At 33.7% G+C, this 25,458-nt stretch overlaps 2 protein-coding genes across 2 annotated transcripts; both read right to left on the bottom strand.

The window, feature by feature from the left end:
- Positions 1-8,310: 8,310 nt before the first annotated feature.
- LOC132052897 (cytochrome P450 86A1-like) lies at positions 8,311-10,749 on the bottom strand. Its single transcript, XM_059444607.1, has 2 exons — positions 10,363-10,749; positions 8,311-9,852 (listed from the first exon to the last, which is right to left on the bottom strand). Exons 1-2 carry the CDS (start codon positions 10,659-10,661, stop codon positions 8,586-8,588), a joined length of 1,566 nt encoding a protein of 521 aa, XP_059300590.1. The 5' UTR covers positions 10,662-10,749; the 3' UTR covers positions 8,311-8,585.
- A 13,318-nt stretch (positions 10,750-24,067) lies between these two features.
- On the bottom strand, positions 24,068-24,840 carry LOC132054698 (uncharacterized). Its single transcript, XM_059446668.1, has 3 exons — positions 24,713-24,840; positions 24,479-24,598; positions 24,068-24,213 (listed from the first exon to the last, which is right to left on the bottom strand). The coding sequence occupies exons 1-3, from the start codon at positions 24,802-24,804 to the stop codon at positions 24,078-24,080; spliced, it is 348 nt and encodes a 115-aa protein (XP_059302651.1). The 5' UTR covers positions 24,805-24,840; the 3' UTR covers positions 24,068-24,077.
- Positions 24,841-25,458: the final 618 nt, after the last annotated feature.

Here is a 25,458-nt window from a genome sequence, read left to right as displayed (position 1 = left end):
CTTTTTTTCTCAAACATAGGTCCATGATATTCTTACAAGATCTATGCTTTAAATTTGTATAATTAATTACATTAAAATATTATATATATATATATATATGATTAGTTACAAATATATGATTATTAATTATTAATATATTTTCAAGAAACAATATGTATCTTAAATATCTAATTTACTATCATTTATAAAGGCACATATTTGTCAAATATTAACTTTTAAATTTTGATGATTAACTTTAATTTTTAAAATTTAATCAAATTGTGTAGTTACATTATACTTGTAATTACATTATGACAAACAGACAGGTCATAGTAATTACTATACTGCATAATTACCAGGTTGTGCAATTATTACAATAGTAGTTACACCAATTTCATTTACCAGGTGGCTTTCCAAACAGACCCTTAGTAGCTTCGCCCTTGATAGATTGATTTTGTGATTCGTGATAAAATCATGAAACGAGAACAGTAGGATACAATTAATCAACTAACTAATGGCCCTAGTGGATTATCAAGAACAATTGCTCTCTTTACATTTATAGAGGGGCCAATATGATTTTCTCTTTGTCCGATAAAAGATATGAAGACCCTAATTGTCCCCTTCCATATATCAATGCTGCCAATTTTTAATTGTTATACCATCTTTTTCTCTCTCTTTATTCCTTCACTATTTGATGCATCTTCTTCCCCTTTCTAAGAACCAGCTAGTTGGTTTTACTTAAAAATTAAAAAGAAAAATTGGTTGTACTAAATAGTTGTTACTTCCGAGTGAAGGGATGAGATCATGAGAACTTTGCCACATCAGAAGGAGGGCAACGGATCTCTAGTCTCACAAATTGGCAAAAAGTGCCTTCTTGAGTTTTGCTTGGTAAATGGACTTCTAGAGATCACGGTTTAGGTCATGATAAAAAAATATATTTCTTTTTATTTATCTAAATCAACGACAACAATATAACAGTGTAATTCTACAAAGAGACTTGCGGAGGCAGACCTTACCTCTACTCTTGTAAGGGTAGGGATTCTATTAGACCCTTGGCTCATGGGGGACAAAATTACCTAAATCATGGTGGACAAAATTACACTACGTAATATTCATACTGATGCAAATTAATACATACTTGGTAATTTGTCATAGTCAATATACGCTTCAAGTTAACTCGAATATCACTGCCATAACTAGGGCTGGGCATAAAATATCGAAAACCGAATTACCGAACCGAATCGGGGATTTCGGTATTCGGTTCGGTAATTCGGTATTTACCAAATACCGAAATAGTTATTAAATAGAGGGCCATTAAATTAATAGTCCGGCCCATCAGCCCATGCGTCAATTGTAAGTTAGCAACAATACTCATCAGTTTAGACCATATTGTGGAAATTTGACCCAATCTTTCAAGAACGAAACACCACCGCCTCTGTATACAAAACAATTAAACAAATCTCTCACACCCACCTCTCTCACAAGCCACACCAACACCAGTGACCACCCACCGGCCACCCCCACCGCCTCTATCCCTTACCATCTAGCTTTATTGCTGAAATATATATTCCTATGAAATCAAGCAATCAATTTTCAAGGTACTGTAACTTGTCACCTTTTTTGTATTCCTTAAGTAGATATTTTTATTTCAGTTGCTTTTAAATGATTTTAGTTCCCTTGGCTTGTCCAATATTTGTGAGTATATTAGTATAATGAATATAGTTCTCGTATATGGTATGAATGGAGCCGAACGAAGTGGAAAAGACATTGTGGAGTGTCTACCAAATTGGTTTAATGCAATTTAAGTACACATATCCTAAAGGGTATTATTCACTTCTTTGCTCTTTTTCTTTGTAACGTTCAGTTAATGTGATTTCATGGGCTTCTTTTTCTTTTTCTTAGTTTTTTCCTTGACTGAAATTCACCAATTCTTGAAGGGATTTGTTGTATCATTTTTCTTCTAGCATATCATCTATTTGTGCTTGTTATCTAACCATCGATGTAATACAGTGAACTCGACTTAATATGGTATTACCGAATATCGTACCGAACCGAAGTTTGATTTACCGATTACCGAATTACCGAACCAAAGTTTGAAAGTTCGGTATTTGGTGTCTACTTTCAATTACCGATTACCGAATTACCGAATCCAAACTTTAAAAATACCGAACCGAATACCGAACGCCCACCCCTAGCTATAACCAAAATAAAAATAATAATATAATCAACGGAAAAGGCTCAAATATGCCATCCAACTATCGGAAATGGCTCATTTATGCCCCTCGTCAATAGTTTGGCTCATTTATGCCATCGAACTATAGGAAATGGCTCATTTATGCCACTCATCAATAGTTTGACTCATTTATGCCATCGCTCGTTACCAAAATGACTCATCCATGCCATTTTTTATTAATTAACGCCGGTTTTATAATACCAGATATGACACGTGGCCTCCAATTAGAGGTCTACGTCATTTAATTAAACCAGCCCAATTTTAAATACCAAATTAATAAAATATCCGATCCATACACCTTACCCACCCACAACCATAATCTAGTTGGAGGCCATGTGTCATACATGGTATTGTAAAATCAGTTTTAGTGAAATATGGCATGGATGAGTCATTTTTATTAACGGACGATGGCATAAATGAGTCAAACTATTGATGAGTGGCATAAATGAGTCATTTCCTATAGTTCGATGGCATAAATGAGCCAAACTATTGACGAGTAGCATAAATGAGCCATTTCCGATAGTTGGATGACATATTTGAGCCTTTTTCGTATAATCAATAATGTTACCTTTTTGATTAATTCCAAGGCTAATTAACAATTGAGTGTATATGGCACGTCTCAAGACATACTGCACTTTTATCTCGACAATGAACTTTACGATATTTCCATTAATTTCATAATTTCAAGTGAATCATTTACATTAACCTTATGAATAGTCCTGCTTTTTGCACATTTAAGATCTTAAGAATTTCAATGGCAACTACTCATATTCAAAGTGTAGTATAACCCCCACTCTTTAAAATTGCACTTTAGTAACTATGACCAGAGTCCAAGGTTAACTGATGTATATTTACAACCAACTAGCTGATGAGATCTTTAAAATTGCACTTCAAAAAGTATACATTCACGTGAAAGCTTAACTGATGTATATTCACACATTAGGTGAATTAGTCAAAGACTCAATAAGGCATCATTACATTTCAATTAAGTGGAAGTGATCAAGTGGTCAATTTACATAAACGCAAAATGAGTTTTAATGTTTTACTTATTCGAACAAATATTACCAGCCGACTTGATTAAATTAATAAATGTAAAACGATTACACTGAAAAATAAAATAACAGTATGCTACTAGTTTAATTCTATTAAAGTGCAATTTTTTTTTTTTTACTATCAATAATAAACATAGCGCAAATTAGGAATACATGAAAGGGAAAGAAAACGAGAAGATTTTGGAGTTGGTCATTGTCAATATTCAATTTTGGCCAAAGTCATAAGCAGCTCCCTAAACTTTTTCACATATTCCTCGCGCCACCTAAACTGACTTTTGTTCCGATTGAATACCTAAACCCCTCCGAATTTATACCACTTCAATACTTTTTGCTGAGGTGGCAAAATGTGTGTAATGCACTTACCATAAGCGCGTGAAAGGTCATAATTTTAGCTGATTTTTTAAAAAAAAATCTCTTCTTCTTCGTTAGTTTTTGTCATTATTTCCTCCACCATACACCACCAACCCCCGCCGCCGCGGCCACCACCATTGTTGATGCCACCACCAATAATAACCAGCTTTTCATCTTTTTTTTTAGATCAGGAAATCACCATCACCACACCACCATCTCCTCCTCCTTTTTCTTTGAATCCAATAATTGCCCACCGTTGTTATCTTGTTCGACAGAAAATATGGAGACCGCCACCACTTTTTTTTTCTCTCTCTCTTGTCTGCTCGAAAATAATGAACTATAACCACAAAACAATTAGATTTAAAAATCCAACAAAGAAAAACAGAGACAGAAAAATGAGGGGCTTAAAGGGACGGCAACGGCGGAGGGGAACAACAATGGGCGGCTGGTGGCGGGTGAATTTATTGGGAAAGAAGAGCTATACTAAAAATTATAAAAAGAATTTTACAGCAAAGAAAAGAAAAGAAATAATCAAATCTAATAGAAACCAAAAAGAAAAAATCCGTTTGGTCGGTCGTGATCCTTCAAATAGGTAAAAATCTTGACATTCCTTGCTGTAATCCATGTGGGTTAATTGTAGATTGATGATTTTTCTATCTGGGATTGGTTTTTTTTTTTTTTTTAAATTAGTTTTTCTTTTTTTCTTTTCTCATAATTCATCCTTTAATTATTATTGTGGGCCAAAATGCCACATGTCATCTTCTAATTAACATTCTGCCACGTCATCGCGAGTGCACTGCACACACTCTATAATTGTAGCTTGTAGTCAAAAAAGTATCTAAGTGGTACAAATTCGGAGGAATTTAGATGTTCAATCGGAATAAGAGTCAATTTAGATAACCATGAAAAATATGTGAAAAAGTTTAGGGGGTGACTTTGGCCTTCAATTTTACTTGATCGAACTGACGGTGGTCTCATCAAGTACAATACTGGCTGACATTCAACTATGAAAAAGGAATTGGAAACGAAAAAAAAAAAAAGGAAGGAAATACTGTGACAGTACTTAAAATTGAAAATAATTTCCCGAGGAATGGGGAAGTCAATAGATGTTAATCAAACTTTTGACTAATGAAGTCGTTCAAAAGAAAAAAAAAAGAAAAAGAAAAAGGAAAAAGAAGTCGTTCAAAAGATTTAAAAAACTTAGTACTTTACGGTCTCAATTTGTTTATGTGACAAATTTTTTTTTATTTTTTTATCTGTTATAAAAAGAAGAAGATGTATTCTTGTGTATTTAAAAATAGTTAATTTTCAATTTCTCATTTATCCTTAATAATATAATTTATAGTAATATAAATGTCTATAATTCCATACATATATAAATTACAAAGTCAAAAGTTTTCTTTTAATCTTTTTTGTCCATTTAAATAAGATCACAAAAGAGTACCTACTAAAGAGTAGTTACCGATAGCGACTTTCTACTTGTAGAGCAAGTCAGCAACAGTTCCATTTATGTCAAAGTCTGTTTCACCTGCTCTGTTTTTTTCTTTCTGGTCTTTCTTAGGAGTATTTGCTTCATGATTTTTTTGGGTACATATTTTATTCATTATTTGGCGCCATATAATTGGCATAAAGCTACCGACAATCGACATCATTTAGATGAATTAATGTTACATGTAGGAAGTGCTCCCCTTCTACTTTTTTTTTTTTTTTTTTAAGTTGGTGGACTACAATCGACAGAACTTTTTCAAGTAGGGACATTGGAAAATTAAGTATGAATATCACAAGGGCCTACCCTATACTTATGCATAGTCGGTAGTATCTTGAATACTGTCACTCTAATGCTTGCTACTATCATACAATTCTCTCATGCAGTAAGAGAAGATGAGTCATGATTCGAGGACTGAGTTAACATTGACCCCATGTGTGCTACTATATGAATCATTTTGTCTACTACTTCTATGTACAAGCCACAGACCATCGTACTAATAATTTATACTGGTGACACATGAGGTTGAAGACCATCTTTTGATTTCACTGAGCCATTGAGTAGTTCACATCTCAATGTTTTTATTTTTCTTTAGGTATTTGATACTCAGAATCACTTACTGACTTGATTAATTCGAATTTACGTAAAGTACGTCTATTCAATTAGAGGTAAAACGTTTTTATGAAGAGATTTTTATTTCCCAATCTTTCGAATTTGAGACTTCTAATTAAAAGGATAGAGATTTCATCCATCTCATCACACCCTTACGATGATAAATATGTATATTAATAAATGAGAAGATAACTAAGAGAAAGTTTAGTAACAACTCATATGACAAAATCAATATCCAGGCAGTGGCGAAGCTGCAATAAAAGTTACAGATTTGACAAAATATAATAGCTTGGCTCAAATCACGTATTCAAATTAAGAAACTCAATATAATAATAACAACGTATTATGATTTCAGTAAGTAAAAAAAATTGAGGCTCAGAATTCGTAATAAACTTATATAAAATCCTGGATCCGGCCTAGGCATTATTGGCTCCTTAAACTCTATTGAATAAATGACAATTATGCAGATATAGGTAGGGCTCCACGCACAAATTAAAGTTGCTAGTGGGATTATCTAATTTTGCTCGGTGATAAAGATACTACAAGCACTATGACGATGAGGAGGTCCACCTGACTGCCATTTTAAGCCTATCTGATTAGTGGAAAGATAAGTCAAAAGCACAACACTATTGATGAAAACCACTTAATTAATTAAACTGTTAGTATATCATTATGAAAGTGTTTCCCCTTCACTCGTCTTTTATTTTTCTTTTTATTTTGAAATCCCTCCACCCTTAAATTGGTGGGTTGGGCCTCTTCTTAACCGGCTAAACTTCTTGAAATGCTTGAATTGGCCCAGGCACAAGACCACCAAACGGGCTCATTCTTAAGGGGTCGGGCCAATACAGGGTGAGCAAGTTTTGGGCAATTTGCACGATTGTCCTTATTGGGGGATGGTTTTTAATTTTTGTCCTTCGCTTAATACCCGAGGTTCTAGGTTCGAACCTGGCTCAGTAAGAAAAATAAATAAAAAATTCGCAAGACAGAGTTTCGTAGCAAAATTAGGCCTTAAGGTAGAGGTATGCCTTGAGGCTAACTTTTGCCCAAATTAAGTCTTAAGGCAAAACTCTGCTTTAAGGCCTAACTATTATCCGAATAGGCCTAATTTTGGGCAAATGTTAGAAATGTTGGTAGAGGTTTCGCGAAATCTTGCCTTGCAAAATTCTTTTTTTTTTTTTTTTTTTTTTTTTTTTTACTGAGCGGGGGTTCGAACTTGGGGATATTTTCGACCACTTTTACAAGCAAAGGGAAAAAAATTAAAGACCAGCAATTTGAGGGGCAAAATTAAAGACCAGTGAGTTTGAAGGGCAATCAACACAAAAAAAATGGCATGTTTTTTCTTAGAGATGGTAATATTGTAAAATTTTCGCCGGTTATCCCTTTTTAGGATAGTTACATAATTAATGTCCTTTTTAAATTTTCTTACAATACTTGAACCAACTTTATCACAGTTTAAAATCTATTTTGAGAAAACCGGAACCTTATGATAAGACGTTATACCACATTCTAAAATTTTGTATATTATTGCCAATGTTACTCTCTCGGTTCCTTTTTACTTGTCCCTTATATTATAAACTAAATTTATTTTAACTTACTAATTTTAACAAATCAAGAGAGATTATTATTTTCTTTCAATATTACTATTACCGTTATGTAATTATATAACGTGCTAATAGTCAAATTTAAATATGCAAATCATAATTAATAAAGGTAATTTAGCAAAAAAAAAAAAAACCTCTAATAAATAATTTCTTAAGATCACACAAAGTAAAAAGGAACGAAGGGAGTAGGCTGTTTTAAAAATAGATACAAAATCTAAATTGTAACACAAAAAAGAGATATTTGCGTAAATCAGTAATGTTGGATTCAACATCAGCGACTTCTTGCTATGCTGGATAAACTTGCTACAAAAGAAAAAGGAAGAAGAATGATTGGTCATGAAATTTTGTTTAAAGGGATATTTACATGCAAGCTGAATTAGTTGCAGGTAGGTGGGAATGTTCGACATGTACCAGAAAAGGAAGAAAAGTAAGTTTTTACACCCAGAGTTGATTAACCAAGAATTAATTACCAGATTTCCACGAAGGAAGCAAACAATTTCGTCCTTTATTCACCAACCAAAGGAAGAAGAATACATCATTGCCATATTTTTTTCATATGTGTAAAGTTACTACAAAACCAAGCTTTTTAACTTTTACACATTGATAGTGTGAAAAAGTTTTATACTATTTATATATCAAATCATTTAAAATGTTACAAGTAATTTGAGTACTCATTGTAAGTAAAGTTAAAAACATAAAAGTAAGACACATTTTTCTACAACATTTAGTTGACTAATAATGTAAAAATTTCAACATACTTTCAGTTTATATAAGTTAAATCTTAAAAGCTGACATACAACTCAGATCAAGCAGAAATGCTAGCTTTAGTACTATCCGCTTGGGCCTATTAAAACGTTTTGTGCCGTTATACTTCTTATATAAGTTCTAATTTTCTAACTATATATACTAGTAATACCCAAGATTTGCTTTAACTTTCTTGTAAGCATTTCTTGATTTAATTAATTTGTGCTTATAAATCAGAACGGAAATTATCACTAAAAGAAGCTAAATTTTTTGAATTTTATTTGAACATGGGGAAACATATAGTACAGTATATGGACTTCAGCATCGTATAGTAGTATCCCTCCCAAGTATGTGTAAAACAATTGTTCTTAAAACTCAAGTAACCAAACAAATCAATAATAAACACAGTGAAAATTAATACAAACAAAGCAAATACAATTAACATGACCAATATTGCCATCGGACCATGCACATATATCAATCACATCCTCAAAAGTAAATATTTAATTCCCATTTTTGTCCTTTCTTCAGGCAGACATAGCGACCTTTGGAGCTGCAGGTGCAAGTTCACGAGGATGCAAGTTAACTTTAAGTCCATATTTCATGAACAAAGTTAATGACATTTTCTGTTCAACTTTATGACCTGGAACCGGTGAAAGCCGGTAACGAAGCAATATTGCAGCGGCCACAGATTTCATTTGAAGGTAAGCCAAGTCTTTGCCTAAGCAAGTTCTCGGTCCAGCATTAAATGCCACAAATTTATACCCATCCCTGGGCGGTTCGAACCGGTCTCCTCCGGTCGAGAGCCATCTCTCCGGTTTAAATTCCATGCAATCCTCTCCCCAAACCGTTTTCATCCTCCCCACAGAGTAAATAGAATAAGTTACTGTTGAACCGGCTGGGACCCACGAGCCATCTGGCAAAACATCATCAGAAATGACATATTTGAAATCTTCAGGGACTGAAGGGTACAAACGTAAAGTTTCAGCCAAAGCCGCTTTGAGATAAATCAACTTATCAGCTTCATCAAAATTCAATGGTTCTTCAGTCCATTTTTCATGATCTTCACCGCGGCTTTCCTTTAAGACTGTTGATATTTCTTCAATTATCTTTTTTTCCACGTGGCTGTTGTTCATGACGTTCCAGAAGAACCAGCTCATAGCCACTGATGACGTGTCACGTCCAGCTAGGACAAAGTTCAGAGCAATGCGTTTTAGTACATCATTTGGGATTGAATTACCGTTTATGTCCTTTTTCTTCATGAAACGTGATAATAAATCGTCTGATGGACTTTCCTTACGTGAATCTAGGGCCTCCGTAATGTAATTTTCGACAACTTTGAGGCTTTTTTGTAATCTCTTTTCAGCTCCAATGCCTAGAAATTTTTTTAACCTCCAAAGAAAGTAAGGGTATAAAAGTCTTTGCATGGTTGCTTCAGTGGCTGAATCAAATGCTATAGCAAATGGATTTTCAGGCATTTTTGGTGAGAGAGTTTCAGGGTCTTTACCAAAAGTAAGTCCACATATATTATCAAAAGTTAAACGGAGTAATAAATCTTGCAACTCGACCGGGTTTTTCTCCTTAGCAGCCTTATCCAAAATTACCCACAAACGAGTTCTGATGGTCCGGTTCACCCAACGGTTCATTGCTTGTCGAAGTGTCCGGGTTGTGAACTCAAGAGCTGCTGTTTTCCTTTGCATGAGCCACGTGTCACCATCACTGTTGAATATACCTTGACCTAAAAGGTCATCGAATGCATTTTGCCAAGTTGGTCCTTTAGGATAATTGTCAAACCTTAATACAAGGATAGATAGATAGTATGTCAGTATCGCAAAAAAGAGTATAACGCTGAATGCATATGAAAATATTTCGTTATATGATTCATCGCTCTCTTTTGCTTTATATTGTATTGTGAAAGAACTACAATGGACAAAATTAAATATCCTAAATTAAATACCTTTAGCCAAATATGTGTGATGCATGCTAGCTAGATAGTAATGGTTGAAGACATAATTGAGTAAATAAAAGTCACATGCACTCTCTAACAGCTTAAACTTTTAGATGTAATGATCACATAATTCAAGATGGTATTAAGGTAGGCAGAGGTCCTCTGAACAGTTCCCTCCATTTCAAATTGAATAATGATATTTGACTGGATACAAAATTTAATAAAGAAAAATTATGAAATGGCTATCATGCGGCTAGATAGTTGTCGTTCTTTCCGAAAACGACCAAAACGAAAAGAATTCATAAACGTAAAGATTATTTAGTCATATTATCTTTAGAATAAAAATAATATCAAACCTGGTTCGAAGGATATGTTCGATGTTCTTGGGGTGACATGTGACCGTATAGAACCCTTGTTTCCAAGCGAGAAATGGTATGCAAATAGTGCACGTTTGATACGTTGCAGCTGCACCCGTTGATCGGAGGTTTTGAGACATCCAGTCATGAAATCTCCTTCTGTTCAAGAAAGTATAGGGGAGGCTCCCAACTAGTGGCCACACTTTTGGACCATTTAGCCTTTGTGCTAGAAGATAGAACCAAAGAAGATAAGTTGTAGTTGCAGCTACTAGGCCAAAATAAAGTACAATAGGATCCATTGTGACAATGAATGATTTCTCTTATTCTTCCGTAGCTCTTTTTTCTTTTTTTGGTTTCTGTGAAGTAGAGAAGAAAAGAGAATGTGTTATAGGGTGAGGGAGGGTAGGGTTTTATATATGTACAGAATTAGTGTATTAAGGGAAAGGTTTAGGAGAGAGTAGTTGAGAATTTTTGACCGTGAAGAAGAGAAGGTCCGTATTCGGTTGATAGGAATGTAATGCATTTTATTTTCATACGGAAACTTCTTTAACCTTTCTCTGCCTTTGCTTCAAACAAGTGCACACGTCTCATGTGCGTTAGATTTTTATATGTACTTGATACCAATTTTAACATAATAATCTTATTTAATTATCGTTTTTATTTTTAATTGTTCAAAAATCTATCGGCCGTTTATCTAAATTAATTTACTTTCTTCAGGTAATAGGTAATTAAGCTCCTTAACAGAAATAAATATGCATGGTATACTAAAATATAAAACATTCTTATTCTTTCACCAGTGGCTGAGGGGAGTCAATTGACACCCCTCTATCAAAAAATGATATTGTGAAATTATGTAATGTTTTTGTTTATGTAATATATATTTCAAATTCATTGATTTCTTTGTGTATTGAATCTTTTATATTTTGAATACCTTTAATAAAATTCTGTTCATCCCATACATGGTGTTTGAAATCTGTGTGCTAAAAGTTGCCGCAACACTAACCATGCAGTGTAAGAAGACCAAAATGGAACACATTACTTGAAGAATGGTTTATGAAATCTCTCTAGGATACAGCTTTTCCATGACCAACTCTGATAAAATAATAAAGAACGAAAAAGCTAAAAAAAAAAAAAAAAAAAAAATTGAAGTGGGGAGTGGTTGGGAATCGGTTTAACTGTGTTGAGAAACAGGGCTTTGCTCCAAAACTTGGAAAACTATTCCAAGGTTTCTGCATTTTTCTCCTTAGGCTCCCTTAGTGTATACTACTGACCAAAAGAGTGCTTTGCGGTTTAACCATTCAGTGTCAGAAATTTACTGGCCCAACGTTTAATTTGAATTTGTATCAGGCTAGAGAGTTAAAAAAAAGTTATAAGTATATCTATATTTATTATTTAACATTGATAATATAAAATTAAACTATATATAATTATATCATGTCTTCTCTAAATAGTTGTGTTCTTTCATTAATAAGTTGTTCTATTTATTAAAAGGACACCAAGCGTGACTGAGTGAAAAGACGCAAAACTTGCTATGAGAGGAAAACAAAAAAGTGCAAAAAGAAACCAAATAAAAGTACAAGGAACCTACAGTAACAGGGTACTCCTCTGTGTTATTATGTACGTCCTCTTTGTTTCTTGTGAGTGCCTAAATGAGTAAAAGTAAAAGTCTTTAAAATATATTATTATTATTTTTAAAACATTATATTTATTTTCTTCAATTATTTATCTTTTCCTTTTTTCATTATTTATTATTTTCATTTCGAGAAATTTACTTTTAAGAATTTTTTTTTGTTGCTTTTACGATACTTTCATTTGATCTTTAGATAAAATGAATCATTTGGATATTTTCCTCTTAGTTTCTAAACTGTCATTATTATTTGTTTTACAGACGCTACTGTCATTATTTTGTAATGATGATCGTGGATCTAATTAATAGCGAATGATTAATTTTGGTATTCTATTTAGTGCCAAACCATCTTAAAGAATATTGTGTTTGGTTAGATGGATGAATTCTTTTGCAACTTTTGAAATCATGATTATTTGACATTTTGTAAAAGAAAAATGCAAAAGAAAGAAGAAGAAGAAGAAGCAGCAGCAGAAAAAGAGGAGGAGGAGGAGAAATGCTACAGATTTTTAAAAAAAATCGAACATTATATTTTTATGTTTTGGAAAACTCTTTTTGTAAAAAAACAGAAAAAGAGGAGGAGGAGGAGAAATGCTACAGATTTTTAAAAAAAATCGAACATTATATTTTTATGTTTTGGAAATCTCTAAAAAAAAAAAGAAGCTCCTTACAAATAAATATTTTACTTTCTAGAAAAATATTGATGTCCACAACAACTTTCTAGAAAAATATTGATGTCTACAAATAAATATTGTTGTCTCTAGCTTTTTATGAGAGGCAAAATGATTTTTCACGAGGCAATTAATGTGAAAGTCTTGATGCTATCAAATAACCAACTTGGTAGAGACATGATCAGTTATTGAATATTCCTTACAACAACAACGTACCAGTGAAATCCCACAATGTGGGGTCTGGGAGGATAAAGTGTATGCAGATTTTACCTCTATTTTGGAAGGTAGAGAAGTTATTTCCAAAAGACCCTCGGTTCAAGAGAAAGCTTGACAAAAAAGGCTAGATACGGACAAGTAGATCAAAGCACTATTAAAATGAAAATAACGAGAGCGGAAAAGCCATGATAAAGCAAGCTTGAAAAAAAGACAGTAGCAATCACAGATAAATAGGGTAAAAAGCATGATATAGCATTATGAAAAAAGACGGTAACTACAGTCGATATACAAATGAACTAATCGCAGTACAAGAAATAGCAGAAGTTGAAGGGCAAGAAACTACACAAGTAATTATACGACTACTACTATGCACCTACTAAGTAGGGCAACACACGACTACCTACTATCCTTCTACCATAATCTGTGTCCTTCATATATACCCTCTTATCTAAGGTCATGTCCTCAGTAAGATGTACCTTCGCCATGTCCTATCTAATCACCTTTCCCCAATACTACTTCAGCCTACATCTACCTCTCATGAACCGTCCATAGCTAACCTCTCATCCGCACTGGAGCATCAGTGCATCTCCTCTGCACATGACCAAACCATCTCAGCCTCGTTTCCCGCATCCTATCACCTACCGAGGTCACTTCCACTTTATCCTATCTCTCCTAATATGCGCGCACATCCATCGCAACATCCTCATTTCCACAACTTTAATCTTCCGAACGTGAGAGTTCTTGATTGGCCAACACTCCATCCCGTATAACATAGTTGGTCTAACAATCGCTCGCTCTGTAGAGAATTCAAATTTCTTTTACTTTCACTTACATAAAAGGAAAAAAGAAACATTATCGGTTTAAACAATAGTTAGAAAAGTTCTTTCGGGATACTTCATCAATTGATGTCTTGGACTTAATTATTTTCCACAAGAGATATTACTAGAATCAATAAGGTCTTTTGCCACACTATTTTGGCCACAATGGCTCAAATGGGGTAAATTGATATGATTATTTAGGTCAAATTTAATAATTTATGCTTACTTAATGTCATTTCTATCTTTTCTTCTCAAAGTTTAGCTTAATTTAAAATTGTACAATAGAAGTTATAGTGGTTTTTGCATAAGTGTGGTGTGGCAATGTAGCAACTCTCTATTAGAATAGCATACCAAAGTACTCATAAGAAAAGAAATATTCTAGATGTTGGTTCCTTATATTCGATAATCTGAAGTCCTGATTAAGTAATTTAAGATCATTATTTCTTGCGTTTTGACCATTTTGATAAAGAAGATGAAGATCATAGTCAAAATAAATTGAAGGACCTACCTTAACGAGGTCACCTCCTTGTTATTTCGTCCTCCTTTCTCCGTTTGAGTGACTAGATGAGTAATGGTCTTTAAAATATATTGTTATTTTTAAAAATCTTATGATTGTGTTTTTCATTTATTTATCTTTTTCCTTTTCTTATTTTGTTATTTTCACTTCTAAATTTTTTCTCTTAATAACTTATTTGTTGTTCTCATAATAATACTTTCATTTCAATCTCTGAATTAGACAAACCATTTGAATATTCTTCTTTATAGTTTTTTAATTGTCATTATCATTTGTTTTTCAAGTCCTTACGGACAAGATTTTGAAATGATGATGCATGGATATATCTAACTAATCGTGGATAATCATTTTCTTTCATTCCATTTAATGCCAAGCCACCTTAACTGATATTGCATTTTGGTTAGATGGGTGAAATCTTTTTTGTAAAAACTTTTTTAAAACATGATTATTTGGTATTTTTTGTAAATGAAAAATACAAAAAATAAGAAGAAGAAGAGCAAGGCTACCCCATTTTTTTTTTTCAAAAAAAATAATATTAGAAACGCAAGGCTACCTCTTTTTTTTTTTTTAAAATATATTAGAAACTTGATCAGTTGGAAAACTTTTTTCCTCAAAAGAAAAATTCCTAACAACTAAATATATTACCTTCTAGAAAAATATCGATGTCAACAATAACGTTATTATTGACATAACATACTCTAGCATTCTATGAGATGCAAAACAATTTTTCACGAGGTCATTAATGTGAAGAGTTTTGATGCTATCAAATAACCAACTTGTAGAGACTTGATTATTTGTCGAATATCCATTTAGAGAATTCAATATTTTTTTCGCTCTCTTGTTCATAGACGTAACATAAACACTGTCGGTTCAAGTAATAATACTTAGAAAAGCTTTTTCTGGAAGAATTTTGCAAACACACACAAAAAAAAAAAAAAAAAAAAAAAAAAAAAAACTCATTTATTGCTGTTCTTGACTTAATTATTTTTCAAAAGACATTATTAAAATAGTATATGAAAGTACTCATCAGAAAAGAACTATTCTAGATGATTTCTCCTTACATTCATGAATTTGAAAACTTGATTTAGTAATTTAATTAAGCCCTTTATTTGCGTTTTAATCATTTTGATAAAGAAGATGAAGATGACAGACATGAACTCGTAATTCCTATAACCAAATAGAAAAAATCAAGTAAATTGAAAACATTCCTTATCTAACATTCTTTGTGTTCATTAATTGACGCTGTAAATTAAAAGAGATACAGTGAACTTTCGTAATAAATATTATGAGGATTTTCAAAAGGCTTTTGTTGATTACTTATGTTGCATGATTTCGGATTCGATCTTCAAATTCACATGTGAAGTTATTTTGTAATTATATAGAGACAATTTCAATTTTTCGTATCAGTACATGACATTCTGTGTCAAAAATATTCCATGTTTAAGATAAAATTAATAGATAAAGCAAGACGCAAATGAAGTTGCCCTTGAGCATATTATACACTTAAAGGAGAAAACAAAAATAAGCTAATACATTTGCAGTTCAAGATAAAGTCAAGCAACAACTGATCAATAGATAAAAATATTTGATTAAATTATAATTACATAGAATATTTATTGTTTAGGTGTGAGTACATGGGCGATGGTTCGTTTTGTACGCCAAAACAATTTGGCATAGATTTACAAAAAAACCTTGCACTTTATTCTATCATGTATAACTAATTTACTTGAAGCTTGTTTAAATAATATTGATATATTTTTTTATAAAATTATATACTACATAACGCGGCATATGCGTGTCGAAAAACTAATATAATTAAAAGCGGAGAGATCTCAATCTTCCAACTATATCTAACAGTGGTTTGGTACTGATTAACTACAGAGTTGACGTTTTAGGCACGTGGGAAGTCTTCCAAAGAAAGAAATATTGAGAGACCTATATTTGCATGGACAATGGAGCCTATCTAACTCCAACTTTTCCTGCTTTAACTCTTTCTTGAGAAAACCTTTCTGATTTACAACAACCTTGACTTTTGTAATGCTATAATAAAGTTATTAGCTGCAGCTCATGGCATTAGAATTACGGTACGTTAGTGAATAATCACCATATAAGATGTAAAGAAACTTGTTAGAATACATTATTTTTGTTACAAATGTTGTCACGTTAAATTTGGAGGTACAAGAAACTTCTAATACTGCAAGATAACAGTTCATGCCAGATTGTTTTTAATTCTTTCGTGGAATTCATGCAATTGCCTTATTTAGAAGAAATCTTTTCCCAACAGAGACAACCTACAGCGATTTTATTGCTAAAGTGGATAACAAGTTAAATATATGAGACTTTTAGGACCCGTTTGGCCACGAGAATTATTCACTATTTTCCGGGTTTATTTATTTATTTTTTTTTTTCATTTTTTTCACTTTATGGTGTTTGGCCTTAAAAATTCCAAATACAACTATTTGAAATTTGAAAAATAACCAAAACCTTGTTTTCACTTTTTCCATTTTCTGTTTTGGACCATTATTTTTGTTTTTATGTTTTCAATTTTTACCCTAAAAGTTTTTTTGTTGCTCAATTTTTACCTTAAAAGTTCATACAACTTTTTTCACTGGTCAGAGGCAACTTATGTTGCTCAGTTGCTCTCCATTCTAACAACATTCAACATCATGTGCTAAAAAGCCCTTAAAAGAAAAGAAGGGAGTGGGAATTTGCAACAAAGACATATTTAGAGATGCTATATTTTCTATGTACACCAGTAAGTCTCCTAGTTGCAGCCTTTTGATGGAAAAAAATATCAGTTTTGAGCACTCCATAAGCTGACCTCGAGTATAGTTGCTATATTTCTCGCACTGGTTATGTCTATTAATTGCTTTGCGTGATTTTGCTAGCTTTTAAAAATTGGGGTATGTATAAATCACATTTCATGTTTTTAAGAAAAAGTACATTTCAACAACCAAATAGTATTTTCAAAAACTATGACCAAACACAACTCCAACTTCAAAAATTCCAAAAAAAATAATTTTTTTTGGTTTGTATGGCCAAACACCTACTTAGTAAATATCAATTCAGTTGAAGCAAGATTTTTAATTTGCGGGTATTCAACTGCACGTCAATTTAAAATTTCTTTCTAAGATTGGGTGTTCGATCAATATCTTTGTATACTATTACTCCTATTTACTAGCTTTCAATGTAAAAATAGCGTGTAATTTAAATAATAAAAAGAAAAAAAGATGATCAAACACCCAATTAATTCAATGTAGATCCACCATTGAGTTGAAACAGGTAATCTATCTTATTTTTAATATTACAAATCATAATCTATATGAAGGTTGTCACGATCCAACCAGAGGGCCATGACGGGTACCGCAGCTAACCTACCGAGCACCTCTCATCATATTTTCATAATCATATCTAGGTGGACTACATGACTAACTCATAATTACCATGCATCAATAACACAAATTCCATCGGACTAAGGCACCATTTTATATAAACATCATCAACTATGCCCATATATACACAAGCCGACAAGGCTATCAAAATGATATACAAAATGTGAACCGATTAAAGGCGAGGGATATCCAAATATACACATCTACGAGCCTACGAAGGGTATATAAAATCATAAAGACGGGACAGCCATGCCCATATATGTACACAAAAAAAGTTATACCAACTATTGCGGCTCGATCAAATGGAGCACCTCTACTCGATGAAGCAAGGGTATATAAAATCATAAAACAAAAGGACGTCAGTGCGAACAATGTACCGCGTATGTAAGTCATGAATAGTAACATGATAAAAGTATGAAGAATAACATAAGATAAATGAATCATTTATACCTCTTAAGTAGGGCTGTTCACAGTTTTGGTTAAAACCAAAACCAAACTGAAAATTTAACCAAACCGAATAAAAAAACCGACATTTGGTTTGGTTTTAAATTTGAAAAACCGATAATATTTGGTTTGGTTATGGTTATAGTAAAAAATAACCAACCAAACCGATAATTATATACATAAAATTTATAATTATTTATAAGTATAATATTAACTTTTCATAAATAATTAAAGATATTTTATACCTTTTAATTATTAATTTAATTTTGGTCTACTTATTTTTAAGGCCCATGTCTTAAAAGAATATGTCCAAGTCCAACAATCCAAGCTCAACTCTAATAAGTCGTAAGCATAAGGGTAAAAAGTAAAAATCCTACTATCTCTTTTCATTTTACATTGCCGTCGCATCAATATGCAGCAAAGTTCGCCCTTGTGGGCCGTGAGGAAAAAGAGCTTCATAAGAAATTTGAAGAATGTAGAGAGAGAATATTTGAATTGTCACGGCTAGTCATAAATTGAAAACCGAACCAAACCGAACCAAACCGACAATAACCAAACCGGTGGTTATTATTTTACTTGGTTTGGTTATGGTTTTAGACATTTAAAAACCGACTAAATTGGTTTGGTTATGATTTTTACCAATAACCGACCCAAACCAAACCATGAACACCCCTACTCTTAAGATGTTCATCATGCTTACTCAACCTTGCTCTAAAGAAAACATTCCATACATATACATATAATAATACCATACCCGACCATGTAGGTTCGGTGTCATCCATACCCTGCCATAACAAGGCTCGGTGTTGTCCATACCCAACTGTAGTGGTGCGCGCGCAATAGATATCATACCCGACCATATAAGCTCGGTGTCACAAAATAGCTACATACATATATGACATACATGAGTATCCAAAGGAAACATTACAACTCCATCGGGGTGACATGAGGTCGGTAAACCCCCGATTTCTATTATGGAATCACCATCATCATCATCATCATCATCATCATCATTATCATCATCACTATGAAGACCTTTTACCAATAATATCTCAAGAATCCTGGAAGTCATGAACTTCTAGCATATCTAGGAATAGGACATTGCGGATATCTTAGATGGCATCTCTAGAATTGAAATCATCATCATAATCGTTATCATTATCATCACAAAGAACATTGTTAACAATATCATGAGAATCTTGAGAATTATGAGCTTCTAGCATTTATAGGAATAGGAATATTGTGGATATCATGTATAGGTTCACAATAAGGAAATCATGCCTTTAGAAAGAAGGGTTATCCTTACATACCTTTACGTCTTCTTAACTATTTAACGTTCTCCTCCAAAGTCCGCAAAATCTACATTCAAGAGGATTCACACTAAGGTTAAGTCTTGAAAACACTTATAAGTTCAAACTAGTGCAATTAACGGACCAAATCAACACTTTATAACTTCTCCACTTTAATTCTTTTCCTTTCCAAGGATTATTAAACCTTCGCATCAACTCCATCATGTAAATAATAGGAAGAACATACCTTATTTTAGAGGAACTTCACCTTCCTCAACTCCTTTCAAGACCAAGTTCATCACAACTTTGAAGAGAAGCAAGAACCATCACCTTTCATGGATTAGCTTTGGGGTTTTGAGGTTGATCTTCTCTCTTGATGATATAGAAAGGTTTAGCACATTGGGGAACCTTCAAAAACTCTCAAGAACCTTCTTTTAATGTGGGGAAATAAGTATGGAAAGTTAATGTGAAGAATGGGGTCTTTTGGGGTTTAAAAAGGTGTCCAATTCTCCCCACCGGCGGCCGCATACTCCCTCCACAACATGGGGGTGGTGTTGGGTAGAAAGCTCACCCAAAATGGGGATTTTGCAGCCAATATGTGGCCCAGCATATTGAGTATGCGGCCGCATATTGCCTATTTCTCCTCGGTTTCGCGAAAATGTGTTCTTTCCAATTCGTTTGACTTTCAATCCTTATGGAACCTTCTTGGCACTTGTATAATACTTCATTAACCATCTAAGGGGACCTATAGCAGCCCCCCTCAAGGCATTACTACATAATGCATAACTCAAATAATACGAAACCTTCCCAAAACATGATTCAAATTTCCAATTCCTTCAATGAACTTGCTTCCGTCGCTACATGTGACTCTGAAACCTTAAGGCACATACTTGGAATTATTAGATAACATGCTTAACCTTATAAGATCTTTATATGCACTTTAGGCTTGCCCTAGTTTACTCATAATGTGAACGACACGAAATTTTCAAGATGTAACAAAGGCCGACCTGTCACGACCCGACTAGGGGCCATGACGGGTACCGGGAGCTGACTACCGAGCACTGCTCATTATACTAGTCATCATACTCATCCTGAACACATATAAACTCCAAGATAATGCATAAATATACATAAGCCCTCACGGCTGCAAAATGATATACAAAAATGTACACTGATGAGGTCATCATGGAACGTCTACTACCTACGCATACGTATCTACGAGCCTCTACTACAGTACTAAGATATAAGGACGGGACAGGACCCCGTCGTGCCTAAATATATACACAAAAGAATACATCAATAACTGGCACCTCTGGAATAATGGGGTGCTCCCGTGTAGCTGCTGATAAACTCCTATGAATCGGGGCCACCTCCCTATCTACCTGTGGGCATGAACATAGCGTCCAAAAGAAAGGACGTCAGTACGAACATTGTACTAAGTATGTAAGGCATGAACGATAATAGCATATCGAAGAAACAAGGGAACATCAATAAGGAAACAACCTGTAACTGAATGTCACTTAAGACTGAATGATGCATGCTAACTTACATCATAAACATCATCATATCAAGTATGCATATTTAAGCTGCCCGACCATATAGGTGCGGTGTAATCATCATTAGCCCGCGTCCGGGGTAAACATCTCATGCCGCCCACTAGTGGTGTCTGCCCATGCCCTCTAGACATGGTGTATATGCCGCCCGCCTAAGCAGTGTCTGCCCGACCATATAGGCGCGGTGTAATCTCACTATCATATACGCATCACAAAGCATGCATAAGAACTCAAAGATAAGCTATAACTCTATCGGGGTGACGTAAGGTCGAGAACCCCCGATTTCCATTATGGCGTAATCATAATCATCATGCCTCACCTTAAAGGAACTAGCAGTGTAAGGTGAGTGTAACAACAATGAGCCACATCAAAGGATCGTACAAGGATCATTAGCTTCGTAGAAACATCATATCATGAGCTTTAGAATCTCTAGACTTAGACTCATCATCATCATTACCATATTCGTAACATCTCTCATCTTTATCTCATGAGAAGCTCTTTATAAACATAGACTCATAGTTTCCGGAATGTAAGGAGGTCATGGAAAGATAAAGGAAATCATATCATGAGAGTCATGCCTTGGAAAAAGAAGGGACTAGCCTCACATACCTTGATGTCGCTCTAACTTTATCAATTTAAGCGCTTTCCTCCAATGTTCACGATTCTATATTCAAGAGAATTCGTACTAGAATTAGATAATCGGAAACATACTTAAGCTTAAGCTAAAGCTAACGAAAATTTGGCAGCATCTCCTTTGATTCTATAACTTTCTCCATATAATATAACAACTTCCAAGCGTCAACAATACACCCACAGTATCATAATCAATAAACTTTATTAAGTTGGCCATTATTCAATTCACACAATTTCCTCCCAAAGTCATCCATAACCAGGGTGATCACCCAACATCGTATTCATTCAAATATCATGCTTCTCCAACATTCTTAATATTATTTATAACAAGATTATACTCATAATATCTCAAGAGTTATGACTCATGTCAAGCTACTATTCAAGAATATCACAAGTTCCATATTTGAACTCCATATTCTACCTTCTTTCATAGTCTAAGTTTTTCACCCCTTCAATATTCTAAATAACATGAAATGATCATAAAACTTACCTTTGATTGTGTAGGAATGGGCTTTTGACGAAGGTACTTCACTTGGAGAAAACCCTATCTCCGCTTCCAAAGAATTTTCTTGACTTCCAACAACCCTAGAGAACTCCCTTGCACTTGATTTCCTTGAATTGATGATATTGATCTTTGATTTCCCTTGAGTTCTTGTAAATGGAGTGAGTGGAATATTCTAGAGAGTTAGAGAGAAGTGGAGAAGTTGGAAAATGAGAAATTAGAAGTGGGATCACATCTTTATACTTGGAAAATGTTCAGCCCGTCGGGACTTATACGGACCCTTATAACGGACCGTATAAAGTTATACGGACCGTATAAGTGGTCGTATAACTCCACTTTCCTGAAATTAATTCCGTCGCTTCGTTTGATCTCCAATCCTTATGGAACCTTCTTAGCACTTGTTTAACACTTTATTAACAATCTAAGGAGCGTTACAACTTTTCCTTACGACGTTATTAAATCAACATTAGCTTGGTACTTTGCAAACCCCTTTCCAAAACACGACTTATGCTTGACATTCTTCAACGAACTTTCTTCTCTTGCCTCAAACGTCTTTGGAATCTTAATTAGAACCGTTAAGTACTACTTCTTACTTGTAGAAACATCATATACTTCTTATCCCGCGTTAGTCTATTTACTGAACAACAACATGGAATTTTCTGAGGTGTAACACGACCCCTATATACCATTAAATCGCATAAACTGATAGTGTAAAAGAAAATCACAGTAAATTTGTAGATAAGCTAAATGCTAATTTATATTTGTGTTCGTCTAACACAAGCTTGGGAATATTATTTACAGGTGAATTACACTGGATTTGCGCGCGAGATACAGATATTTGCTCCTTAGACTTCGGACAACTAGTTATTTAATGATTTTTTCTTTAATTTATGGACCATTTAGACCATACTCTAAAGTTTTTTTTTTTTGATAAACTGAAAAATGTAAGAGAAATGTCAGACGATGGTCTAATGCTATTTGGAAGGGTGTTTTATTAAGGCCTATTTGCAATTTTTAAGTAAGGACACTGGGGGTGCTTATTGGTCGGTTCGGCTTGGTTTACCGATTTTAGTTTGTAAATATGCTAACCAAAACCAAACTAATAAGATATTTATTATCGCTTTTCGGTTTATCGATTTTTAGTCCTTAACGGGTCGGTTTTTGGTTTAACCAATAAAAAAATGCTCGGACAATTTTTTTTTTCTCTTTTTTTTCATTTGTTCATATATACACTACCTTGATGTATAAAGGCTACACGAATTACAAGACAAAAACAATAAAATGTATAGTAACACTACTAAAAAAACGGGGATTTTCGACCAAAAATTTCGACCACACGAGGTCGAAAAGGCCTTTATTTCGACCAATTTTTCGACCACGCGCGTAGGTAGCTAATCGGTAATCCATTTTTTTCGACCACACGGTCGCAATCACATTCTACCAAATTTAAGGGAAAATTATTTTCGACCACAAGTGGTCGAAAAATTATTTTTATATTAAATTAGATATTTAACTTTTTCGACTACGTGTGGTCGAAAACATTATTTATATTTAAATATAAAAAAAATTATTTTCACAATTTCGACCACATGTGGTGATTGTAAAACGCATTTTCGTACATGTGGTCGAAATCGGCAACCATATTGCTAAATTTCGACCACACGTGGTCGAAATTGTATTTTTGGGTACAATTTCGACCACACGTGGTCGAAAGAAATATCTGGTGATTTTCGACCACTCTCGGTCGAAATATGGAATATTTTTTCCAAAGATTTACTGTTTTTGACATCCCACTCGCCAATTTTCAAATAACCAAATTCATCAACCAAATTCATCCAATTCATCAACAATTCAACACAACAACCATAAACAATGTTCAAACACTTGAATACTTAAACATTGTCCATTCAAACACTTATAAACAATCAAATTCAACCTCAAAGTACTTAAAATCAAAACTACATTCAAACACTTAAACATGATAAACTACATTCACGCACTTAAACATCATAAACTACATTCAAACACTTAAACATCTTAAACTTAAAAGTACTTCTCCTTAAAATTCTGGCTCCATGGGATCGACTAGCAGGACTGCTTCTGGATATGCTAATTCCTTCCCTCTGGGAGGTACACGATCTTTAGGAAGAGGCATTAGCCTTTTCCTATCATCTTCCATAGCCATGTACCGAAACCTTAAAGTTGGATAGAAGTAAATCAGTTCATTCATACTTCAGAAAATTTGTAAAGGAAACTAAGTCCATATACTGTACATAGGGCACAACTTTTTTCTTGCAACAACACAAATTTAAGCTGGGATAAATCATTCATATATAAAGTTTCCATTTCTTGGTTGAAATAGAAACTTTTACAAGAAAAAGTTTTAGTCCTCGTTGGAAATATTGACATTAAGGAAAAATAATGATCTATCGCAAGTGTCCAGGAGTCGAAAAACAGTACTTTTCTATGTTGAGCATGAAAGCTATCCTGGCTTCATTGAGGTTGAATTCTGGCATATCCTCTTTGTGTTCATAAATGGCGTAAGAGTAAAAACCAAGCGAATCCCGAAGAATTATGAACCTGAAAATTACCAAATCTCAGTGCTGCTAATGAAATTACCACAATAAATTCTACTTGTACCTTGAGATATATGCATGTGCCTGAAGAAAGATATACAAAAGGAAGAACCTGAACCTTTTATCTATGTTTAACGGGGAATGCTCGCCCTGAAGTGAAGGATCCCATGTCCTTGTAAATGAGAGCTCTATTTGTTCTTCAGTTTCCATAATAACTTTAAAACTATTACCTTCGATCCTGCATAATAGCTAATTATGAACACTAATGTAGAGATTCTGATAAGTTAATTATATGCATTGTTAAAGTAACCGAGTTGACTACTCGTTACATGAACTCAACATATGCGTAGAAGTGCTAACTTAAATTATCTCTACTTTTAACTTCACACGATTATTTTCTCCAACTAACACAACATTGTTATTTATCTTTGTCACTAGAAAACTTAATCAAACCACTCTCAACTGCTAATATAGTTATTAATCTTTGATATAACACATATTAAACATTTCTCCTCACCAACCAAACATTTGAAAACATTTTCAAGGTAAACGTTTTCCATGGAAAACGACTTCCGTCATACCAAACACACTTAGAAAAAGAAAAAAAGAAAAAAAAGAAGAAGAATTGTTGCGATTTAGTACCCTCCATTCAAGCTTGGGTTGTTGAGCTTAGATTTTCAATCCCATTATATTGAATACCAATGATATTTCCTCCGGATTTGTCAATCTTAGTTGGAATATGCCATTATCTATTACCACATATACGGATAAAACATCAAAATGGCTCTCTTGGGTGATCAAAACAATGACTATGAGTTTTTCATGTTGCATTGAAACAAAAATATGGTTGTGATGAGTGTAGGA

Source organism: Lycium ferocissimum, chromosome 4 (assembly GCF_029784015.1).
Source record: "Lycium ferocissimum isolate CSIRO_LF1 chromosome 4, AGI_CSIRO_Lferr_CH_V1, whole genome shotgun sequence".
NCBI lineage: Eukaryota > Viridiplantae > Streptophyta > Magnoliopsida > Solanales > Solanaceae > Lycium > Lycium ferocissimum.
This window is presented reverse-complemented; position numbering and strand designations above follow the sequence as displayed.